General features: G+C 38.1%; 1 protein-coding gene across 1 annotated transcript in view; it reads right to left on the reverse strand.

The window, feature by feature from the left end:
- Nucleotides 1–7,698: 7,698 nt before the first annotated feature.
- The window catches only part of NCAM2 (neural cell adhesion molecule 2), a 314,409-nt gene continuing 300,152 nt past the window's right edge, over nucleotides 7,699–21,955 (reverse strand). The window contains 3 exon segments of the mRNA XM_059819966.1: nucleotides 7,699–7,810; nucleotides 13,208–13,327; nucleotides 17,681–17,885. Of these exon segments, the coding sequence (XP_059675949.1) occupies nucleotides 7,699–7,810; nucleotides 13,208–13,327; nucleotides 17,681–17,885 (437 nt within the window).

The raw sequence follows: 21,955 nt of genomic DNA on the forward strand, positions 1-21,955 counted from the left end.
AATCACCAATGAAGTTTTAACCACATGCCCAAACATAAGCATTTTCCACATAGGAATCAGCTTACAAATATAGTTTATCAGGATCTGCTAGGGCTCAGATGAAACAGTTATCTTTTGCCAAGAATGCAAAGTGTAAGTGACACATTTTTTCCATGTTGCTTATTTTTTTGGTACAGTGTTATCTGTGTCTTATTTAGCAATGACATGGGTAAATAAATTGTCCTTATCAAGGTACCTGAATATACTTTTAAATAATCTTTTTTGTATTGCGAGTAACATGTCTGAAATACATCAGAGCATGCTATATAGAGGCAAGGCTGAATTTTAAAAAGTTGAGTCTGCTTCTGAACATGTCATGCATTATCTTTGTATTATCAGTAATTCGCAATAGTTGTATTTACTGATCACCTGTAAGTTAAAGGGGTCTTATCTTGCAGCCAGTGCCCTGAATTGATTGACTCTCGAGATATCTGAACTAAATTTATGCATCATTTGACAAAGTCTGGCTTTTTCTGAGCAAGACACATGACTATAGGAAAGACTTTCTTTCAGTGGCGCACTGATGTTAACAGGACACTGAACCAGTTTCCTCAGGCTCAGTTTTTCAACACAACAAGGAGACCTTTTTGCTAATTGCTGATGCTGTCCCTGACATTTAGGGAAGCACATGCCTAAGACATCTGCAGGCTCAGATCTTAAGGATTTGTGGAAAGAAGAAGATACAGCTGTGAAGACTTTGTTGGGTGAAACATTATTTTTTTTCCTATGTATTGCCTCTCCGTTCTTTGGCTGGCGTGGTTTGTTAGAGCTTAGGTGGCACTCAGAAAGCTGATGCTTAGGCACAAATACACAATCTAGCAAGTTTCTACAGGAATTTAGCCTCTTAGCAGGTTTAGTTTTATTGGTGGTAAAACAGAGGCCATAGATGTTCCTCTGCCATTTCAGGGAAGTAGCTGAATTGTATTGTCGGGGGTGTGCTTTGCCCATCCTCCATCTTAGTGGAATACAAACCAGCACTGCAGTAAAAGGCTATTTCATTGCAGACTGTACCCAACCTGTTATGACCAGTTCCTGGTGGTGTTAACACAGTTACAAGACTTTTGGAAGGCTCAAAGTTTGGCAAAACAAGCTAGCTTCTGCTGATAATATCTTTTGCTGGCATATACTAAATACTTTTAAAATGTTGCACTTGTATTATTTGGAAAAAAAGATTATCTTTCAACACTAACATTTAAGGGGCTGATCATAATGGGCCTCAAGCTCAGCTGGAGACTTAGGATGCTACAATAGTAGTTTTTAACAGCAACGATGTATTTTGACAGAAAAGAGAATAATAAATTGCAGGGCTGCTTGAGTGTTATTCAGCACTTCCATAATGGGCAAAAAAATAATTGATATGTTTCTTTCTGGCAGTAAGACTCCTAATGAATCAGACATCCTTGACAGAAAGACACTTAGCAAAAATAAATGAAACTACAACACTTCATTAAAGTAAAAGTATCTTTACTATTAATATACAAATGGTGAAGAGTGACAAATAATTGATATACTTTAAGCCATACTTTCAATGTCTTTCATAAATACAAAACCAGCATCTGCGATATTACTTCTTTTTACAGTATAGAGATATATATATATACACAGAATTTCATAGGGACATAAGATTTTGAAACAATAAACAAACTAGCTCCAGTGGTAGCTAACTTATCATTATATAATTCAGGTGGTATATATCGCAAGTGGGCTGTTGACAACATGTGGAATAACAAAAACAATATATGGTATGCTTTAGCTTATACTGTACACAGCATACAAATACATACCGAGTGCTCATTGTAGCAGGAAAGCAATTTTTTTTTTAAAAACTTGTCTAAGTTGTTCAAAATTCTTAGTGAGAACTCTACACCATGAGCAATGAAATTATCTTCCAGGGGGGATATCTGACTGCTTTATATACTTGTCATCGATCTATAGAGACACTGAGGGTTTGTTTTCCCATCCCCCAACCCTGCATTTTGGGTTTAAAAATGTTGCCTACTTACACAGCAGAGTTAAAGGATACAGCAGGGCTTACATTCCCCTCCTCTGGTTTTCACAGCCCGCAGTACCCTGCCTTTTGGCAATGCCCTCCAGCAGCTTCTCTTGTTTCGTTAGCTCCCCATTTCCCTTATCGCTGCTACCGAGAGGCACTCCCAGTTTCCAAGCCCTCTCTCAGCTCACTCTTTAGCACCTGTTCTCCCTGGTAGCGGCTTTCCTGAATTCTGTCAGCACTGCATCTGGTCATCTTGCCCGCTCCTGATCTCACCTGTGACCTAAAAGCTGCCAATACAAATTTGGCAATAAATATTTATTTCATTTCTCTGGGCTGAAAATGGCCAATATTCAAGTTTGAAAGTCAAACATCATGAGGCTCACAATGCCTGTTAAGAGGAAAGATAGACAGGTAAACTGTGATTTCTCAGAACCTGATCCAAAGCCAAACTTGTGACAGAAAGGCTTCTTTTTGTCTCAGGTTCAAATAAAATGATATACGAACAGATTTAACTGCACAGTGGAAATATTGAAGATCACTTAAAACTTAGTGAGTGGTTTCCCCACCACTACAGAACTGCTGTCACGTGGATTGGGTACTCCAGGAAATTATATGAAAAAATCTGAAAAAGGAGGCGGATCCTTTTTAAAAAAGATTTCTTTAACAATGGCAGCTTTGCATCAGTCAGCACAAGTATCTGAAGTTAAGCAAAGGGATTTAAGAAGAAACAATACTTCTTAGAATGTTTTAATCTTTGCCTAAAGAAGTATCGCAATCACAATGGATTATTTAAAGGGATGTTTTATTTCTTTTATTTCTGGGCATATAGTAATGTATGGGATAAAACTGTGATCAGATTTTTTTATTGTTTCCTGATCAGTACAAACTGCTGATAGGAAAACCTCCCCTGTGTAAAATGTTAGCAGGAGCCTGGCAGGACATTTAAGTTCCACTTACACCTCGAAGTCAGATTCACAAAAGCGACTCCATCAGATGAGGACATGCAGAGCCTCGCTGAAATGGATGCGTGGAATTCAGGCCCCACTGAAGTCAGTTTGTGTCTTCAACCCCAGTGAGACCTGTATTCCACTGTGGCCCTTCTTGCAGTGTGCTCTGCACCCCTCCACAGATCAATTTGTAATAGGGGTCTTGAGCTTTTTCAGTAAATGTTCTTTTTGGAGGCCCTTTAATCAAGAGTGAATGTCACCCAACAGACACAACAATTACTATACAAAGATATTACTTCCTATGACAGTTTACACAGAGATGGTGAGGCCACAAATGATTGCGAAACAAATATTCACTGTGGTTTTACTCCAGAGGTAAAATGGTGGGAAGATGCTCCACATCATCATTCAGATTTGAGAAAAGATTTTAATGTTTTAGGTCTAAGTACCTAAACAGAACTAAGGAAACTTTCTATCTGACTCTTCAACTTGATAAATTGGTCAAAACACCCCTACACACCCGTCATGTGCTCCATCTACTTGAATCTTTTCAGCAGTAATATACTCACTATGACCCTCACTAGAATTGTGATCTCAATAGATTTTTGAAAATTTTGCGTTTAAAGTATTTATGTGACTTGAGAATACTATCTCCAGTTTACTTTAGATGAGTATTTGAGCAGAAAAGTATGTCATGGTAAAGCGTTCAAATGTTTTAAACAGGCTTTGTAGACAAATCATTGAAGATTTTTCTTTAATAAAGCAGAGTGGCATGCTATCAAAAGGCACAAATACACTTCCATTATCCAGTCTAGGAAACAGAAAAATGGCATGATTATTATACTATAGTTTGATGATTGGCACTTAAATAAATAATCAAAGTAATTACCATCATAAAAAGAAAGCCACTTTTTTGGATGAACATCAATGCAGAGGCTGAAGACAGCAGGTGGAATTTACTATACCATGGACTGTTGTCAAACAGCCTTTGTAGATGACTGTGATTGTGTAACTATGTTGTATATATCTATGAAGAGATAGAAAGTAGGCCCAATCCTGCAAGCTGTCTTATGAAAGTACATCCATCCTCCTGTTCACATTGACCCCATTGATGTCAGTGGGGTGCCATAAGAGGGGTGGCTTCAGCCACACAAAATTTCTTGCAAGACTGAGGCCTAAATAAATTAATCTTTGTCACATTAGGCATTAGCATCACCAGAATAGTAAATATTTCTGCAACCACAAAAAAAATCTTAGAAGTTGAAAAAAACAAATAAACAAACAAAACCAGAAAAAACTCTCCACAGTACATTTGTGTACTAAATGGTAAAACATTAATTAAAACTTTTGTTACTATTGTGGTAAATCAGAATGCCGGTCTACTAAAAAATAATAAGCTCTAAGTCATTTTACTTAATTTTACTCCTTATTTTTTGTTGAAGAGAGATTGTCACTGCCACATTCCATATTGTCAATAATTTCAAAGACTCCCTCCCACCCTCGTCCCTGGAGTATGTTAGTGTAACAATTCAGATTACTTTTACAAATAGTTATATTCTGTCAACTCTTCTGACATTTCATACTAACACTTAAAATTACTTTTAGACAGTAAAAGTGACATCTATACAGATTCCTGTTTTTTTCTTTTTAGTCTAGAATAGGAAAAGAAAATAAAGAAATGATGTTATTCCAGTTCTACACATATCTTACAAATTACTACGTGCTGTCCCTCATTTGGAAATATTTCCAAATATCAGTGTTTTTGAGCATTCTTTCATAGTTATAGTTTGGCTTTCTCCCGCACAGAATAGAGTCAAAGCACAAGAGATAACCTATTAATCCACACACCAAAGAGTATGCTTGGAACAGTCCATCAGTAATTTAGAACTGTTTAATTTTCTCAGCCCTCACATAGCCCAACTGGCAAGGCTTAACAGCAGGAAGAAAATGAATACTTCTAGAAATAGCTTTTGATTTGTAATCCAATATAGTGGGAAATGCTTTTGCTTCCAATATTGAAATAATTTTGCAGTATATTTTACTTATGAAGAGTAGAACAGACGTATTAATAATAAATTCAATCCTCTAATCCCTTCACTTTGCAATTAGAGGCCGTATTAAGGAAAAAGAAAACAACAAAATCAAAAAGCCCAATATATAGCAGTTAGGCCATGAAAGTTTTTTCGGTAAGTCTCAGTAAGAAGTATACTAAAATCTGAAATGCATCTACAGTTGAGCCTAGACACTGTTAGCTCTGTCCACATTGTTTAGGAACCTTGTTGTGCAAATGATCATGCTGGCTTCAGAAAAAGCACCATTTGCCTAGCGAAGCTTGTCTTACGTAAATATGCATGGCACCACCTAACTTTGTGATGCAAGTAGAAAAGGAAAGGATGTTTCCTAGCTTCATCCTCATCCTGGTAAATATACTGCGTGAGATGATGTGGGGTGCAGATGTTGAAGCCGCACCAACTGCATTATTCTCAACTGCTTGAATTTTCCAGATCCCCTCCTTGCATTTTGATAGAGGGAGAAAGCTCAGTTGCAAATACATAATTTGTGGAAAGAATATATATTCATATATATAAACGAGACAACTGGTTCCCTTAATTATAGGTTAGGGTGCAGTCCTGCTCACTGTGTACTTAGAAAGCAACAGGACACAAATTTAGTAGATGAGCAGCTACTTGGTAGTACTGCCTGCTCAGTACATGGGAGCAACAGTGAGAGGTCATAAAGCAATGCCTTCATCGTTCCTTCACCCAGAAGTAGTGCCTTAGCATTTGAAGAGATTTCTTTGCAGCAGTTTTAAATTATTGTCTTTCGTGACTTTCATTGCACATTGCAATCTCCTCTTACCCGTTCTTTTCACTTTGGTTCTGGTTTTGTGGGAACTTGGCCTCTTATCCTAGCCACACCAGTGATATGCCTCTGTCCTGGTTCATTGTAGGTATTTCCCAAAGTGAGGAAAAGTTGTAAAAGAACCCATAAAATGACTTGGTTTTGAAAAATAAGAAAGATCTATGAATTAAATATATCCTCCTCAGCTCTTTCAAATGCACTAAAGCTTGGGTTAACAAGAAGGTTAACCTGCCATTTTCCTCAAATATAAGGACATATTTTTACATTTCACTTTCAGTTTTACTGCACAAAGGTCAACCACTTTGCCATAACTATGAAATATCAGCTAAGGGTTGATGACATTCTGCGGGAAATCAGGAAATGTAAGGACTTCAAATATGAGCAAAATTCAAATATAGCATGGAGACAATGTGATTTGCTGAGTAAAGCTACACTTAAACCTCAGGTATGACTTAGTTGTGGAAAATCCACAAGGTACTCTACAGTTTACTTCTGACAAGTAGAATTTTTTAATCTAGTTTTCTATATGGTTTATCTACTTCTTCCAAAACAAGACTTTGAAGAGTTTCGTAGGCATGAATACACTATGCTGGAATGGAAACAAAATATATTACTCCAATTAGTGGCACCATTAAATCAATGATAACGATTACAAATTAATTAGTCATCAAATAAATTAGCCAAATTCTAGAGTCGTGCATGTTAACCAGAATAATAAAAAGGATTATCTTAAGGAATGCTCAACAGGAGAAAATGTATTTGGTCTAATACAAGATTATATTAGTTAATAATTTAAAACTGTTCCTAACTGTTTCGCCAAAGTCCTTCTTTCCATCTGTTCTTATGGTTTTTTTGTTAAGACAAAGGGTGTGAAATTATAAAGGAACAAGTGCTACTTTAATAAGGCTGACTTTTAATATTTCATGTACTGATTTGGTGAGAAAATGTATCTACTACACTAAAATGCAGTTTTATCCCTTGACTAAATGGTTAGAACTAAAAGAAGAACGAATACTGTATATGTATAAATACATTGGGACAACTAATTTGAGCTAGTGTTTATTATGTTTCATTTGAAACCGAAGAGTTTTCTTTTCATACCTTTGCTGTTCACATGCAACCTCCCAAATATAAATACAGAAAACCTGAAGTACTGAAAATCCTGGGGCCTTTCAGAGTCACACTCATGTAGTTAGGATGAGGCCAATATACTGCTACAAAATATTTAGCCATTTTTTATTTAAATCTGTAAATCGTGGTTATCAAGTTTTTATTATACTGAAGAACCCAGGTGGAACTGCAGGTGGAGCTGGCTGTACGTTGAAGAGCATCTTTTTGTTTGTTTGCTTCAAGTGATAAGCACAGGTGGAAGGACTACTGAGTGTCTGCCAGCACTAAGGTCTTAAACGTTATACTGAGACTGGTTTTCTGTTTTTTTTTAAAGGCAACCTAAACTTTTGCTTTATTATAAATGGAAACAAATACAGTAGTATATGGCACTTTATGTATGTAGCTTGCACTGTAGGACCTGGAGACACCTGATGTGTTGTTTCTGGTTAGGGGTGCTTTGTAACTATTCTTATAAATAGACATACTTTGTCATATAATAAATTACAGTTCTTATTCTGCAGATTTTTCAAATTTATATCATGGGACTTGGTGTCAGCAAAACTACATACTAAAACCATTAAGAAAAAAATAGAAGGGAACTGTAGACAGAAACTGTTTCATCATATGTACACATGTACTAACTATTCCAAGCTTAAGTTTCCCAAGAAATTAAGGTCAGCTGTAAAGTTTTGGTCACGGGGTTACTTCAATCCAAATGCATTATCCAGACAGCTGTAGTTTATCTTATTATGCTTTGCTATCATCTTCTTTTGACTGGATGATGTCATTAGCGACTTTGATTTCTATGGTTTCTGGATTTAAAGCTTCTTTCCCATTTTCCTCCTTTAGTGGCAGCTTCCTATAAGAAGAAAAGAGGAATCATGGTAACACATAAATAACACATAATCTGGAATTTAAGTCTACAATGTATGTATTGTTTATACAGTCCACAGTAGTTCTAAAAACATAATTTATTGAAAATAATGTATAATTATTTTATTACGAGCACTGAGGTTCTTTGCTTTTAAAGAAATTCATATTAACTCTTTCCATTTCTATAAAGCCAGAAAAAGCTAAATGGCACATGATAAGAACATTGCTGCTGCCCAAAATGCAGTTTCTTCAATAAGAAACAGTAGAATGCCAAATAACCTGACCCAAGACAGTACGGAGGTATGTGTTCCTGACAATACCATGAAACGCTTACAGTCAAGCCTTTACTGAAACTATATTATAGTCTTTTTTGTCTGTTTCTAAATGTAAATTCAGTTGTATACGAAAGATATCCATCGTTGCAGGTTTTGCCAAGACATAGGTAAAGGAAAGAACTTCTTATAGCACAAGGAGATAATGGAAGATATTTTATCATTTAGAAACTTCTACAATTTAATTTTGGTAGATCACACAATCTAGCTGTGTTAATAACTTATAGCTCTTTTAAGACTAACTCAGTGAAAACTCTGAAGAAATGGCACAATAAGAAGCTGGCTACTTACATTCATCCGTGTGATAAAAGCTGTTCTTATTTGAATGCAACAAGACCTTCAGATGGTATTTTAATTGCAGAAATGGTCTAAAGATTCCTTTAGGTTTTATAATCCTTAATTGCAATTGCGAAAGAGTCCCCACCCTTACTTTACAGGAAAGACAGAACACTGATTTAATTCAAAAAGGTCTTGAAAATCATTGATTCCCTACTGCCAGTAGTTAGCTGTCAAAAAATACAGCTGTCAAAAATATGTATAATTTACTCAGATGTTCCTGTAATAATGTCTCCTGGGCATAATAGCTGTTAATCGTGATTCCAGTTTGGGTTTGCTTTCTGTTTTTTAACTAGGGAATTGTATGCATATGCCTTTTTTATTCATAATAACTGTTAAATATTTCAGTAAACTTCCACTGTGATTGCTTTGATGTCCCAAAGAGCAATATACTCTACAAAACCTGTCTGAGGAATCCCTTAGGAATGTCTTGTAATAACAGTGATTAATAACAACAAATAAAACAAAGCAATGACCGAATTCGCAGTCTTATGACGTTTAGGCTGTCTGAAACAAAATAAGAATTAACAGTGTGGAAATTTAAATAAATTGGTTTTGGAGAAGTGGATTAAGAGCATATTACAAATAATTTCAAATTATTTAAAATAGGAACCTGTTGAAGAATACTAGATATTACTGAAATCCATGTTCATGCAAACAATGTGACAAAATTAGCCTTGCTTTCAATGCAAGCAAGAAAAAAAAAGAATTATGAACAATTAAAATGTTTTATATGTTTTCCTCATCAAAAAGTCCATCCACTATTCTTTGGCCTTATTGTCTTTAAGAACTTCTGGGTTTTTTTGGATATGATGTGAAGTTATCAGTTCAGTTATCATTAGACATTGTCCTTTTTGACTATGACAACATTTTTGTTATTTTGGAATTTTCCTATTTGTTTCAAATATTAATTCATATTTATTCTCTATTAACAGATTCAATCATTTCCCTCTTTTAATTAACTAAATCAAGTTTAAATGTTTTTATTACATCAATTTTTCTACACCTAATTTTTCTGTAGCTACACCTATTTGAAATAGTCTTATATTTTTCAGCTGGGCAAACTTATCCTTTCAAATCTTAAAGTATTTTACAAAAAAAAGCTTTTTGAAAAAAAAAAAAAGACTGGAGAACTTTAAAAGGTTATTTTGCTTTAATTAGATACAGGCTGTTATCAATCATTAATAGTATTGACTTCCTCTAGCACTGCATGTGGCCTAACTGCAATAATCTGCTGATATTACCCATATAAAACTTTAACTAGAATATTTATTTTCCTATTTTATAGGAAAATGGCTTCTAGCGATTTTGATACTGGAATTCACCCTCTTTGTTAATACTAAGAAAAACTCAACTAGTACTGGAAACATAATAATGTCAGACTAGGAAGGTAATTATAGTATCACACTGCATGTGGTATTTTAATCATATCACAGAAATGTAATATGAAATGCACAGCTTAAATTGATTTCCTGCCAGCATTATTAAAACTTGTTGACTTCCAGGTAAAAGTGCTTTCTGGTCATCTGTCACACATGGATCCCAAACCTGGCTTTGACAAGAATCATCTGAGTTAAGGTGAAATGCAGGTTGCTGAATAATATGCTGAGCAATATAATGAAAATATTATTGTAAGAGGAAGTAATCTCTTTATTAACTATTTCCCACAAATGCTGAAATTGCACTTAAAGTTCTGAGCATAATCTGGCATTATTCAAAATAATTCAACTAATTATTCAAAATATTTAATGTAATTTAAACTGAAGGCTTATCTTGTATACCTTTAAGACAGCCATAATTAGTCAGAATGAATCCCACCTTGTATGAACTTTACCTGCCTGGAATGTCCTTGAAACTCTTCCTTTCTGCAAGCTAAGCTCTTCCCTCCAAGATCCCCGCTGGTCGTCCTTGCCCTGCCCAGTGTGTGCCTTTCTGGCTGATAGCACCTGTTATTTGTGTTATTCCTACTAAGAGACTTACTTCTACTCTGTTGCGTCCTCCTTTCCTTTAGTGGCATCTCACATGTAACTTACACTGCTTTTCTGTTTCATCTGTTATGACTTGTGTCTGAGAAGAAAGTCTTTCTATGTTCCCCCAATACCAGTGACCCTTCAGATGTCCTGATTTCATGATGCTCTATTCATCTTTGGTTTCCTAAGCCCCACTATCCAGAATCTTTAGCTGACCTCCATCCAGCTGTACCTTGGACTGTTGCCTTTTGCCATTGCTTGTGGGAGAAAAAATTACCAAGAAGGAAACTGTCATCATTAATATCTCTTAGAAGTCCTAGTCTCCCAAGGACATAATACCCATCAAACTCCTTGTCAGTTGTTTGTATGATTTAGTTATTTTTTCATGCCACCAGTGAGTGATTCTTTCCCCCTCCCCTAAGATAATAAAACATTTTTGATCTTAACTTTCTCATATTTCACTCCTGTCAGCTGTTCTAGTGACTGGGACAAGCAGGAAGAATTGAACTTAATCTTTCCTTGTATCGTGTCCCTTGCTAGGTGCATCTCATTTTTATTTGGAAGATCTGGTGCTACAAATAGTCTTGAAGCATGAAAAAATGTGGTCCTGGTGCCTTATCCACTACCATAGCCAAGGCCCACTGGCTCCTTAGATAACTATGGGTTCTCTACAGTGCTCCTCAGTATAAACTAATATGAAGAGCAAACATATCACTAGTCATTCAACAAATTCCATAATTATTTAATTAACACAAGTTTGAAGTCTTCAGGTACAGGTTCTTTAAAGAAGTATATGGCTTAATGTGGACTTAACACCCCCCGCCCCCATTTACTACAAATGCCAATGACAGCCAATAACACAGGCTTTTTTCTGGCATTTGCTGTTCCAGGTAATGGCAAGGAAGGCATATTTGTTGTATTTTCAGAAAAAGACTTTTATAAGAACATCCTCTCCTTTTAAAAAACAACTGTGATTCTATCAAATAATCAACAGGTGAGTTTCTATATTTACTACAGAAGTGTCTTCATAGCCCTGACAGCTTTAAGATCTCACAAGGTAGGAGATTTTCACAACACATGAAAAGCTTTGGGCTCAAACCAAAGAAACTTGGAGTTTTCTTTAATAATGTCAAATCAAGCAATTTTTGATGCTCATAAATGAAACTCTTGAGAAATTAGTTCATGTCCTCTAACACCACTAGGTGGGCTCTCAATAGAAGGAATGGTACCATCATCACCTTTGTTGAAATATTAGTTTCTCTTCAAACTACATTTTCAGAAGAAAAAAGCACATCAGAAGCTCTCATTGTGATAGTAGGCTTAGCAAAATACCAGCTTCCTTGTGCACAAGGTTAGTTGTCACAAATGTTAGTTTATCATCCACACACATTTCGAAAAATGCTATTCGGGTACAAACACCAGCCACTCTACCCAGTTTAATCTGTTCCAGGGGCTGCAGTGGCAAAACGGAGGAGAAGACCTGACCGCCAGCACCGGGGATCCCTAAGCCCAAGGCTGGTTCCCAGGACTCGGGAGGAAGCCGGAGCCTGCGAGCCCAAGGCAGGAACTGCTGCAGTTTCTGTGCTGAGAACAGCTTTACGGGATGGGAAGGGGGGAAGAGGGAAGCGAACAAAGTGGCTGCCCTTCAGCACTGTTAATCCAATTACACCACCTAGACTTAAATACTGAGCTAAGCTCTCAGTTGTGTGAGTGAAAGCAGGAAGGGACCACCCCATGAGGAGCTGGGTTCCTGGAGCATGGGGTCATTGTGCCCTACATCCAGGGAGTGTGTGGGGATGTGTATATGACCCAATCTAAGGCCACTTCTGCGAGTCAGGTTATTCCTGCAGAGTGGTTAATAACTGCTGGGTGGGCCCTGGGTAAGTGGTAAGGATCAGCTGCACCCAACTAAAAAAAACTTCGTCCTCCTGCTCAGCCACCACTGCAGGGTCAGGAGGGCTGGGGGGTGAGGTGACTGCGGGTGACGGGGCTGAGAGAGAAGCGGGCAGGGCTGTGACCTGCCTCTGCCTGCCATGGTGCCCCGGAGGTTAACTAGGAGTGGCGGGGGAGCATCGGGGCAAGCTTCGGAGCTGCCTGAGAGCCAGAGAGCACAGGCAGGGCCCTGACCTCACCTTCCAGCCCCTCAATGCAGCAGGCAGAGCTGGGGCAGCAGCAGGATGCGGGTCCGTGTCCCACTGGGGCCAGGGCTGGGCACGGGCTGCTGACGAGGCTGGAGCTGATGTGGGGCTCCTGTACCCTGGTCAGGGGGGAGGGCAGGGCAGGGCTGCCTGTGCCCCCCAACCCTGACACAAGGTCTGTTTTCACCAAGAGTACAGGAGGAGCTCCTTGGGAGTCAGGGCAGCAGGGAGGGCCAGAAAAATTCCCTGGATACTCGCTAACCTCCAAACAGGCGGTGATGTAAAGATATGCTGCAGGACTGCCTCTGTCGCGGTGCTGCCATCCAAGGGCTGGATAACGCCCAGATGTGGTTGTACTCTGGGTCACAGGAAGAAGAGAAAAATGTCTAGTGATAACCTCAGCCCTTGTATGTGGGGTACCATGATTTAGATCGATTATTGTAAAAAAAAAATTAAAAAAAAAAAAAATGACACTTGTACACTGCATTGCCACGGCACACCATTCTGATGATGCTGTGTATCTCCCTCTCAGAGTGTGGGAAGCCCAGTCCGTCCCCGCAGCCAGGAGGAGCTTGTGTGAAACTCCGGGGAATGTCAGGCTACTTACTCCGGTTCTGTGAGGGGAGTTGTCTCATTTGGCTCATTTACTGGACTCCCGTCTTCATGATTGGTAATTCTTTCATCCTCTGTTCTCATTTCCACTATTGGCTCTTTTGATCCATCTTTCCTGAAAATTATTAAAAGAGTCTTAGTCTCATATCATCATATTTACCACATACATTGCACATAACCAATTACCAAGATCCCTTCTCTCAAAAGTCGTCAAAGAAAAGGCAGAACTAATTATCAGTGACTAACACCACCAAGACGCATTTGACAGCATGTTCCCAATTCCTTGAAGTTTTCAAAGCATCCTGTATCCATGGTTACTTACCTAACTCCACATACATCATGGATTAGCTTCTCAAAAGAGCATTTTGTTTATGACTAAATAATAAGATGACGGCCTCTTCATGGGAATAGACATAAACTTTTCTAACCTCCTACAATAAATACAGGACTTGATGCCAAGTTACGCTTGAACTTTTCTGGCAATGTAAAGAGCCTTTATGTTAGTATACACACTGCAGAAGTGTACTTTAATCTCCTGAGATTGTGACAATCTCAGCTGCCAGGACAGGGTAAAGACCCCTAGTGGAAGAAACTCTTTGTTTCTATGTCATATTTCCCCCGTTTTAGGAACAAATGCTATTCTTTCACATGTAAGTAAATGAACAACCTTTGTGCCAATTGGACAATGAATTGTAAGGTAGATGGAGCAGTGAGTATTGTCATTATGCTTTTGTTGATAATCATAGAATCATAGAAGGTCATCTTTAGATCTTTAGAAGGACCTTGAAAGGTCATCTACTCCAACTCCCCTGCAATGAGCAGGGACATCTTCAACTAGATCAGGTTGCTCAGAGCCCCATCCAACCTGACCTTGAATGTTTCCAGGGATGGGGCATCTCCCATCACTCTGGGCAACCTGTTCCAGTGTTTCACCACCCTCATCATAAAAAATTTCTTCCTTATGTCCAGTCTAAATCTACCCTTTTTCAGTTTAAAACCATTACCTCTTGTCCAGTCGCTACAGGCTCTGCTAAAAAGTCTGTCCCCATCTTTCTTATGAGCCCCCTTTAAATATTGAAAGGCCACAATAAGGCCTCCCCAGAGCCTTCTCCAGGCTGAACAACCCCAACTCTCTCAGCCTGTCCTCACAGAAGACATGTTCCATCTCTCTGATAATCTTTGTGGCCCTCCTCTGGACCCGCTCCAACAGGTCTTTCATGTACTGAGGACTCCAGAGCTGGACGCAGCACTCCAGGTGAGGTCTGACCAGAGCAAAGGGGCAGAATCACCTCCCTCGACCTGCTGACCACGCTTCTTTTGATGCAGCCCAGGATACAGTTGGCCCTCTGAGCTGCGAGCGCACATTGCCAGCTCATGTCCAGCTTTTCATGCACCAGTACCCCCACGTCCTTCTCCGCAGGGCTGCTCTCAATAATATGGCGATGATATGGAAATAGCTGCTCACTGCTACAGAAGTGTTAACAATATTAGTACTAATTAACTTGCATATAATTTTACTCTCAAAAGGCAGATCAAAGGATACCCAAGATACATCTGATATTTCCAAAATAAAACCTCTTTCCATGTAAATATTTCAACCCTATTCCTGTCATCAGATCAGGAATTGTATCCTGGAACATTATCAGCTGCAGTCTGGAAACACAGGGTAACTGAGTTAAGAGATAAAAAATCACTTTTATATTTAACTGACTATTTTCTGGACATGTGACATTCTAGAGAGCAGTCAGACTGCTATGTACCATAGCAAAGACCTAGTTAAACCCTTGTCTAATTCATATTTCACATTTTCTTATTGTTCCTGAGAAGATAATTGTTAAACAGGCTGTTATAACTACTATAATCCATCTATTTAGGAAGTACCTGGAAAACTCTACCATCCTCTGGCAGGTATCCTCAAGGAAAATCTTTGTAGGTTAATAAGAGTGTAGCACAGATAAATGTGTAGCCAAGAAGTTGACTAGGGAAGAAATAATGGGTAGAATTCTAAAAGATTCTGGTTATTTTTTAAACAACCTGCATGTGCTTATTCACCTCTGCAAGTGGAATTCTACTTTAAGATACACAAATGGATACAATGCTCATTTCTGTAGATAATGCACATAACTGTCACGGCTACCTCATATCTGTGAAAAGATTATGGATCATAGTAGGACTGGTGGAGGGAATGGTAAATTCTACTTGATTTGTCTGTACATCTGCAGTGTTACGGGCAAACATACATTACTGCATAACCAAAAGCCTAAAAAAGACGATATTTGCTAACAGCATTCACATAGGATGGAGGAATTCATCTGTACAGAAAGTACAAACTGCTTAACAATTAAAAATTCCACGGAAGGGAAACTGATTTGTTGGAAACGCATTATGTCATTTCTGTTCCGGGTGTCTGTGTGTATGTTACACGCATTGTATCATCTACATTCATTATATATGGAACATAATTAATGACTATATATATCCTACCATCAAAATGTAAGAAGGAACCGGACCACAAACCCACTCAAAAATCCAGAATGCGAACTGACATATCTAAAACAGGGAAATGTCAGTGTCTTTTAGGGACTGGCAGTTGGCATGAAATAAATTCAAATTTTGACTCTTCAAGCCTGTCTTGAAATTTTAGCCTGACAGTTTATTTATGCAGAGAACAGGCTAAAATAAGAACAGTCCCAAATATTTTAAGATCTGACAGACTGAAGATCACCCCAACAAGGAAAGAAATATAATTAAATAAGATAGTTGTTCTTGTAAAAGAAGTGTCATGGAGGAATTAATATTAAGTGACCAGCTTTATGCTTTTCTGGGACAGCATGGAATGGCATTTGGGTATGAGATGTTGATAGCAAGGTATAAGCTGTCAGGTGATAGTTGCAACTTCAGCTCCCTAAGGTCTCCACATTCAGGAGGGTCTGTACACCAATTAGTACTTGGTTACCTCTTGAATGGGAAATTAAAGCATAAACTGAAGTGCTGCACTCAATAGGAAAGGACAGCTGAGTCAGAGCCAGAAGGTTCACATCTGGATTCTATTGACCTGGACATGCTGGCTTCACACAATAGAAAAAATGCTGTTATTCCTTCTCTTACTGTAAGCTGTGGAGAATTAGGAAACAGCTATTTTATGGCATAACTCCTAATCAAAAGCATTATTCGATGAAAATACTGTGTGCCTGCTTATGACTGGTTTTGTTCTAAGCAGCTGTTTCCAAAAGGGTTGAGAACCCAAGAAATGTAATCAAGTTACCTAAGAAGGACACAGTCTTTGAATCCCAATAGCAAGAAGACACTTAAACCTCTGCTACCAACAACGAAGCAGCCCAATAGAGGTATGAAAAATGAGGGCTGCAAAATCTGATCTGCTCTACAGGCATCTGGAGAAGGAAGGGATCTGGGAAGCTGCAGGAGAATGAACTGCAAGGCCTGACTACTGGGAGAGCTACACACACAGGAATTGGATCAATAAATGTTATTTAAAACACACAAAGACAGCATTCTCACAAATATTACAGGGTATGCATAAGAAGTCTATTAGATGAACATAATGAGGAAATTAAGCATTTTTTTAGTAAAAAAATGGAACTGCCTAAATGAGGGACCATAAATAATCCTCTCTCCAGCTTACCTTTTGAAAATCCTGTAAACACTGGGTCTTTAAAGTACTATTATTTTATGCAATCAGTACTTGAACTGTTTTGCCAGAGATCTCACTATCCACTCTTATAATTTAAGGGAACATATTTGCGCATAAATGATCAGTTAATTCAGATTTGTCTGATGAAGTAGCCACTACACAAGGGTATTTGTGAGAATCAGGATTGTTTTTTCCCCACTTATGTTAGCAACCATTGACTGTTGCTATGAAGAACAATCACACTCACCAGCATTTCACCCACATCCAATTCAGCATTCCTCTTTTTAAAAATCAATGATAGTTTTTATTCCTAAAGTCCATGGGCAAGAAACAAGATTTTCCATTAAGTGCTATATCTGAGCAGAAAAACTCTTTCACAGATTTTCCATAATACTATGCCCTTCACTCCCAGATTTACTGGCACTGCCACAACCATATGCTAAGTTTTTGCGTATTAGCAGCTCAAAGATGGATTTGTAGAAATGGAGTTACAATGACCTGTTACCTATTCATCATGGACTAAAGATGTGCCTATAACTGTTACTGAATTATGATTGATTTCCTTTGTGTCAAGCTGCACAAAGAGGCCATCTTAGAGTGAGGTACGATAAATGCCTTTTTTTGCGTCCATTTTTCTTTTTAGGCAACATTTGACCACAAACAATTCTATACATTTCAGAGGAACACTCTTCCAAGTAATAGAAACATTTTATTAATTCCCTTTGCCACACGACAAAATGGCCATAATGTTAATATAAGTTGGACAGCCAACTTTTTATTTTAATGAAGTTTCCAAAATATGTGATTAATACTCACAAGTAAGCAGCCTTTCCTTCTTCCAGTTCTTTACTTTTTCCACTTGAACCACTCTTTTTCCCACAGATCCTCCTGGTGATGCACATTAGCAATCCACATTGTCGTACAAAGAAGCAGCTAACATCAGTCACAACCAGGATTAACAAAAGGGCTGCCACTCCCAGGCCAATGACAGCACCAAGTCCAAGACCATTAAAAATAGTGTCTTGAAGGAAATAAAATTAAAACTTATTAATAAAATTCAAATATCCCAAAGAATAGCATTTTCTAAAGCTTTTAAGCTGTAGGCCAGGAGGCTAAAACGCGTTTAGAAATGAACCATTCATAAATTACTGGAAATAAACAGTCCTGAAGATTAAGCATGTATACAACCTGATTTAAAAAATCACAAAAAATATCTTTTCTATATAATATTTTTTCATTGCCAAAATTCCAATATGGTGTATTGGGTTTGTGTGGCAAGGTTTTGGTAGCGGGAGGGCTACAGGGGTGGCTTCTGTGAGAAGCTGCTAGAAACTTCCCCTATGTCTGACAGAGCCAATGCCAGCTGGCTCCAAGATGGACACACCACTGGCCAAGGCTGAGCCCATCTGCGATGGTGGTAGTGCCTCTGTAATAACATATTTAAGAAGGGAGGGGAAAAAAAAGTGCACCACCAGCAACTCCAGCTGGAGAGAGGAGTGAGAATATGTGAGAGAAACAACTCTGCAGACACCAAGGTCAGTGCAGAAGGAGGAGGAGGAGGTGCTCCAGGCACTGGAGCAGAGATGCCTCTGCAGCCCGTGGTGAAGACCATGGTGAGGCAGGCTGTGCCCCTCCAGTCCATGGAGGTCCACAGTGGAGCAGATATCCACCTGCAGCCCGTGGAGGACTCCACACTGGAGCACATGGATGCACAAAGGAGGCTGTGACCCCATGGGAAGCCCACGCTGGAGCAGGTTTGCTGGCAGGACTTGTGACCCCGTGGGGGACCCACGCTGGAGCAGTCTGTTCCTGAAGGACTGCACCCCATGGAAGGGACCCACACTGGAGCAGTTCATGAAGAACTGCAGCTCATGGGAAGGACTAATTTTGGAGAAGTTCATGGAGAACTGTCTCCTGTGGGAGGGACCCTACGCTGGAGCAGGGGAAGAGTGTGAAGAGTCCTCCTCCTGAGGAGGAAGGAGTGGCAGAGACATGTGATGAACTGACTGCAATTCCCATTCCCTCTCCCCCCTGGGCTGCTCAGGGGGAGGAGGTAGAGAATTTGGGAGTGAAGTTAAGCCCAGGAAGAAGGGAGGGGTGGGGGAAGGTGTTTTTAGTTTTAATTTCTCATTATCCTACTCTGATTTGATTGCCAATAAATTAAATTAATTTTCCCCAAGTCAAGTCTGTTTTACCCGTGATGGCAACTGCTGAGTGATCTCTCCTGTCCTCATCTCAACCCACAAGCCTTTCATTATATTTTCTCTCCCCTGTCCAGTTCAGGAGGGGGAGTGACAGAGCAGCTTTGGTGGGCACCTGGCATCCAGCCAGGGTGAACCCACCACATATGGTCACAGAGTATAAATGACATTATTTAATAACAAATAATATCACATCTCAACATTTCAAGACTGAAAGTATCAGTATGCAGCCTAAGAAAAACATTTTAAATGTTCAGCATAATAATAGTTGATACAAATTGTCATTTTCCACATTTCAAATATAATTAATTAGCAGTGGTGCTAAGCAGAATTACTGAAAGGTTTAAGAGAGTGCCAAAACAGTATTTATTCTTGTAAAGGTCATATTTTGAATTAAAGTAGAACGAAAAAGTCTTCAAAGAAGTTAATTTAAGCTATTTAATTTGCAAACATTTGCACACACTTAGTCTTAAATAATTTAGTATGAGGAAAACTATGCATATTATTAAATGATTATAGTGTTAGAACCTCATTTTGAATAGTCTTGTACCTTGGAAATACATTCATACACTTCAAAATAAACATATTCCACACCTGATCTTGCTTTCTGTATTTGTATTATGAAAGCTGATGCTCAGCTAATTTTAATTCATTACAGAAGAATCTCAGAAAAAATATTTTAATGTTTTGACTCAGTTGACATTTCCGTAACAGACAATAATGCTACAGACTGTTTTGAATAGTGTTATTCTCAGAAGAACAACAACTATTCTGTTTGTGAACTCAGATGACCCTTATCAAGGAGAGGACTTGTATCTGATCAATAAACTAGGGGGAAAAAAAAGCACCACCTCAGTAACGGTTCATGCTAGCTCAAGAAAGCGTCAGTCTAGCTCAGAAATTGGCTAGTGACAATTGCCTTGTGTGATGCTATGTCCTGAGCAAACTCCACAGGGGACTGGAACTGGGTTTTTTGCACATAGGTGTTGCACATCAGCATTGCTTACTTAGTGTTACCATGCCTTGGAGTGACACATGAGTCAGCAGTGCAGTGGTACATTTCCATTTGCAGCTGTATCTATGCCTGTTGCCAAAGTAAGAGCAAGATTTTTCTGACAGGAGATTACTTGAATACTGTTGTAACAGACACCAAAGCATAATATAATATAATATAATATAATATAATATAATATAATATAATATAATATAATTTAAATGTTTTAGTGGGGCTACTCTTATCATCTTCCTTTTCTTTGTCTTCCACCTCCCTGATACATTCTGGACAGTTTTCAGATTAAGAATATAGTTTAAGCTTTCATATTTCTGCTTAACCAATTTTTAAGAAAGTATCTATTTACCTTTTCAAATGTAATTTGAAAAGTATTTTCCTGATGACTTCTAAATCAATACATGCTAACTGAAATACATGCTTTGTTACTCTATGTGATAGAACCCTTAAATGGAAAAGTAAAAACTTTTTTCAAAAGAAGGGGAACATTTTACTTCTTATGCAGTTGATTTCATTGTCTATCATATGGGTTGTTTTATTATAGACCTGTTCTTCAGAATGCTAGTATACAATAAGCCAGAAATCAATGTATATATTTACATGGATGGATAGGCAGATAAACAGACAGATATTACTTTGAAGATATTTTCCTTTCTTCAGGAAGACTTAAAAAACACTATCTAAATAACAAAAAAAAAGGCACAGCAATGAAATGAGGTATCATTTATGCATTGCCCTGTCAGCAATGTTGGAAGTTGACATTTCACATGAATTAATTTTCTTTCGTTATTATAAGTATAATTTCTGATACATCTTCCAAAACTGACTTTATCCATACTTCCACCCATCTATTTGATTACTTCCTTTCTAAACTTCAGTCATTTGTGTTTACCAATCTGAATTGTCAGGAAGATATAAATAGATATTTAATTCCCATTTATTGAAAAGCTCATATGTTTCAACAAATGTAATACCAGTAAATTCTATAGCGTCCAGTTCTAGAGACCATATACAGCAAAGTTTTCCTCTCTATACCTTCTTAATCATGAAATAGAACTATGGAGGAGAAAAATTAGGGTCTTTTAGTCCACGTTTTTAAAGGGATTCAGGTTGTTTTCTTGCTGTTGTATTTTTAGGATTTTTTTTTTTTAATGCAGCGTTAGGAAGTCTTTACCATGGAGATATACCTTTTTCACTGATGTAAACAGTATTTCCAGTGTCACTGGAACATTGCGATGTGTCAAGCTTCCCACCCCGAATAATTCAGTGACAGAAAAGCCTACACAATACTTTCACTGGCAAGTGAAGGAAATGTTTATAGTAACAACATTGCTCCTTTGTACAATGATATTCATATTTATTTGCCATAGTTGTGAGGAAGACTTTGTTTTTCATTTTTAATCTTCTTAGTATTGGTGAGACATCTAAGACCTAAGTATTTGACTGTTAGATATTTTTCTGTCTCTTTATGACTGATAATTTCCTTTTCATTCAGCATTCCCCATCCTTATTACTGCCCCACTTGTCCCAAGTCCTATTTTTCCTACTTGCAACCCATTTGTTCATAGAGGTTTCTGTTTCACAACATTTGAAAGTCTGATTTCTTATGATTGCCATTACTTTTCCAATCATTACATCTACATTTCTCTCCTTTACCTACCACACCCCAAAGAGCGACAGGAATGCAGCCACATCCTGCGGGGGGGCCTGGAGCATGGCTGTCATCAGCCTTCTCGCCTCTCTCATGCTCTTTATATCCTTTCTTCTTCTGAAGATAGGCAGAAATTGGACTTTTTCTTTTTTTTTTTTAGAAGTGTCTATGTTATGGTATATGTTTAATATTAATGAAAATATATAAAAGTAATTTTCTAAAAGTTCATC

This window comes from Gavia stellata, chromosome 1 (genome assembly GCF_030936135.1).
Source record: "Gavia stellata isolate bGavSte3 chromosome 1, bGavSte3.hap2, whole genome shotgun sequence".
Taxonomy (NCBI): Eukaryota; Metazoa; Chordata; class Aves; order Gaviiformes; family Gaviidae; genus Gavia; species Gavia stellata.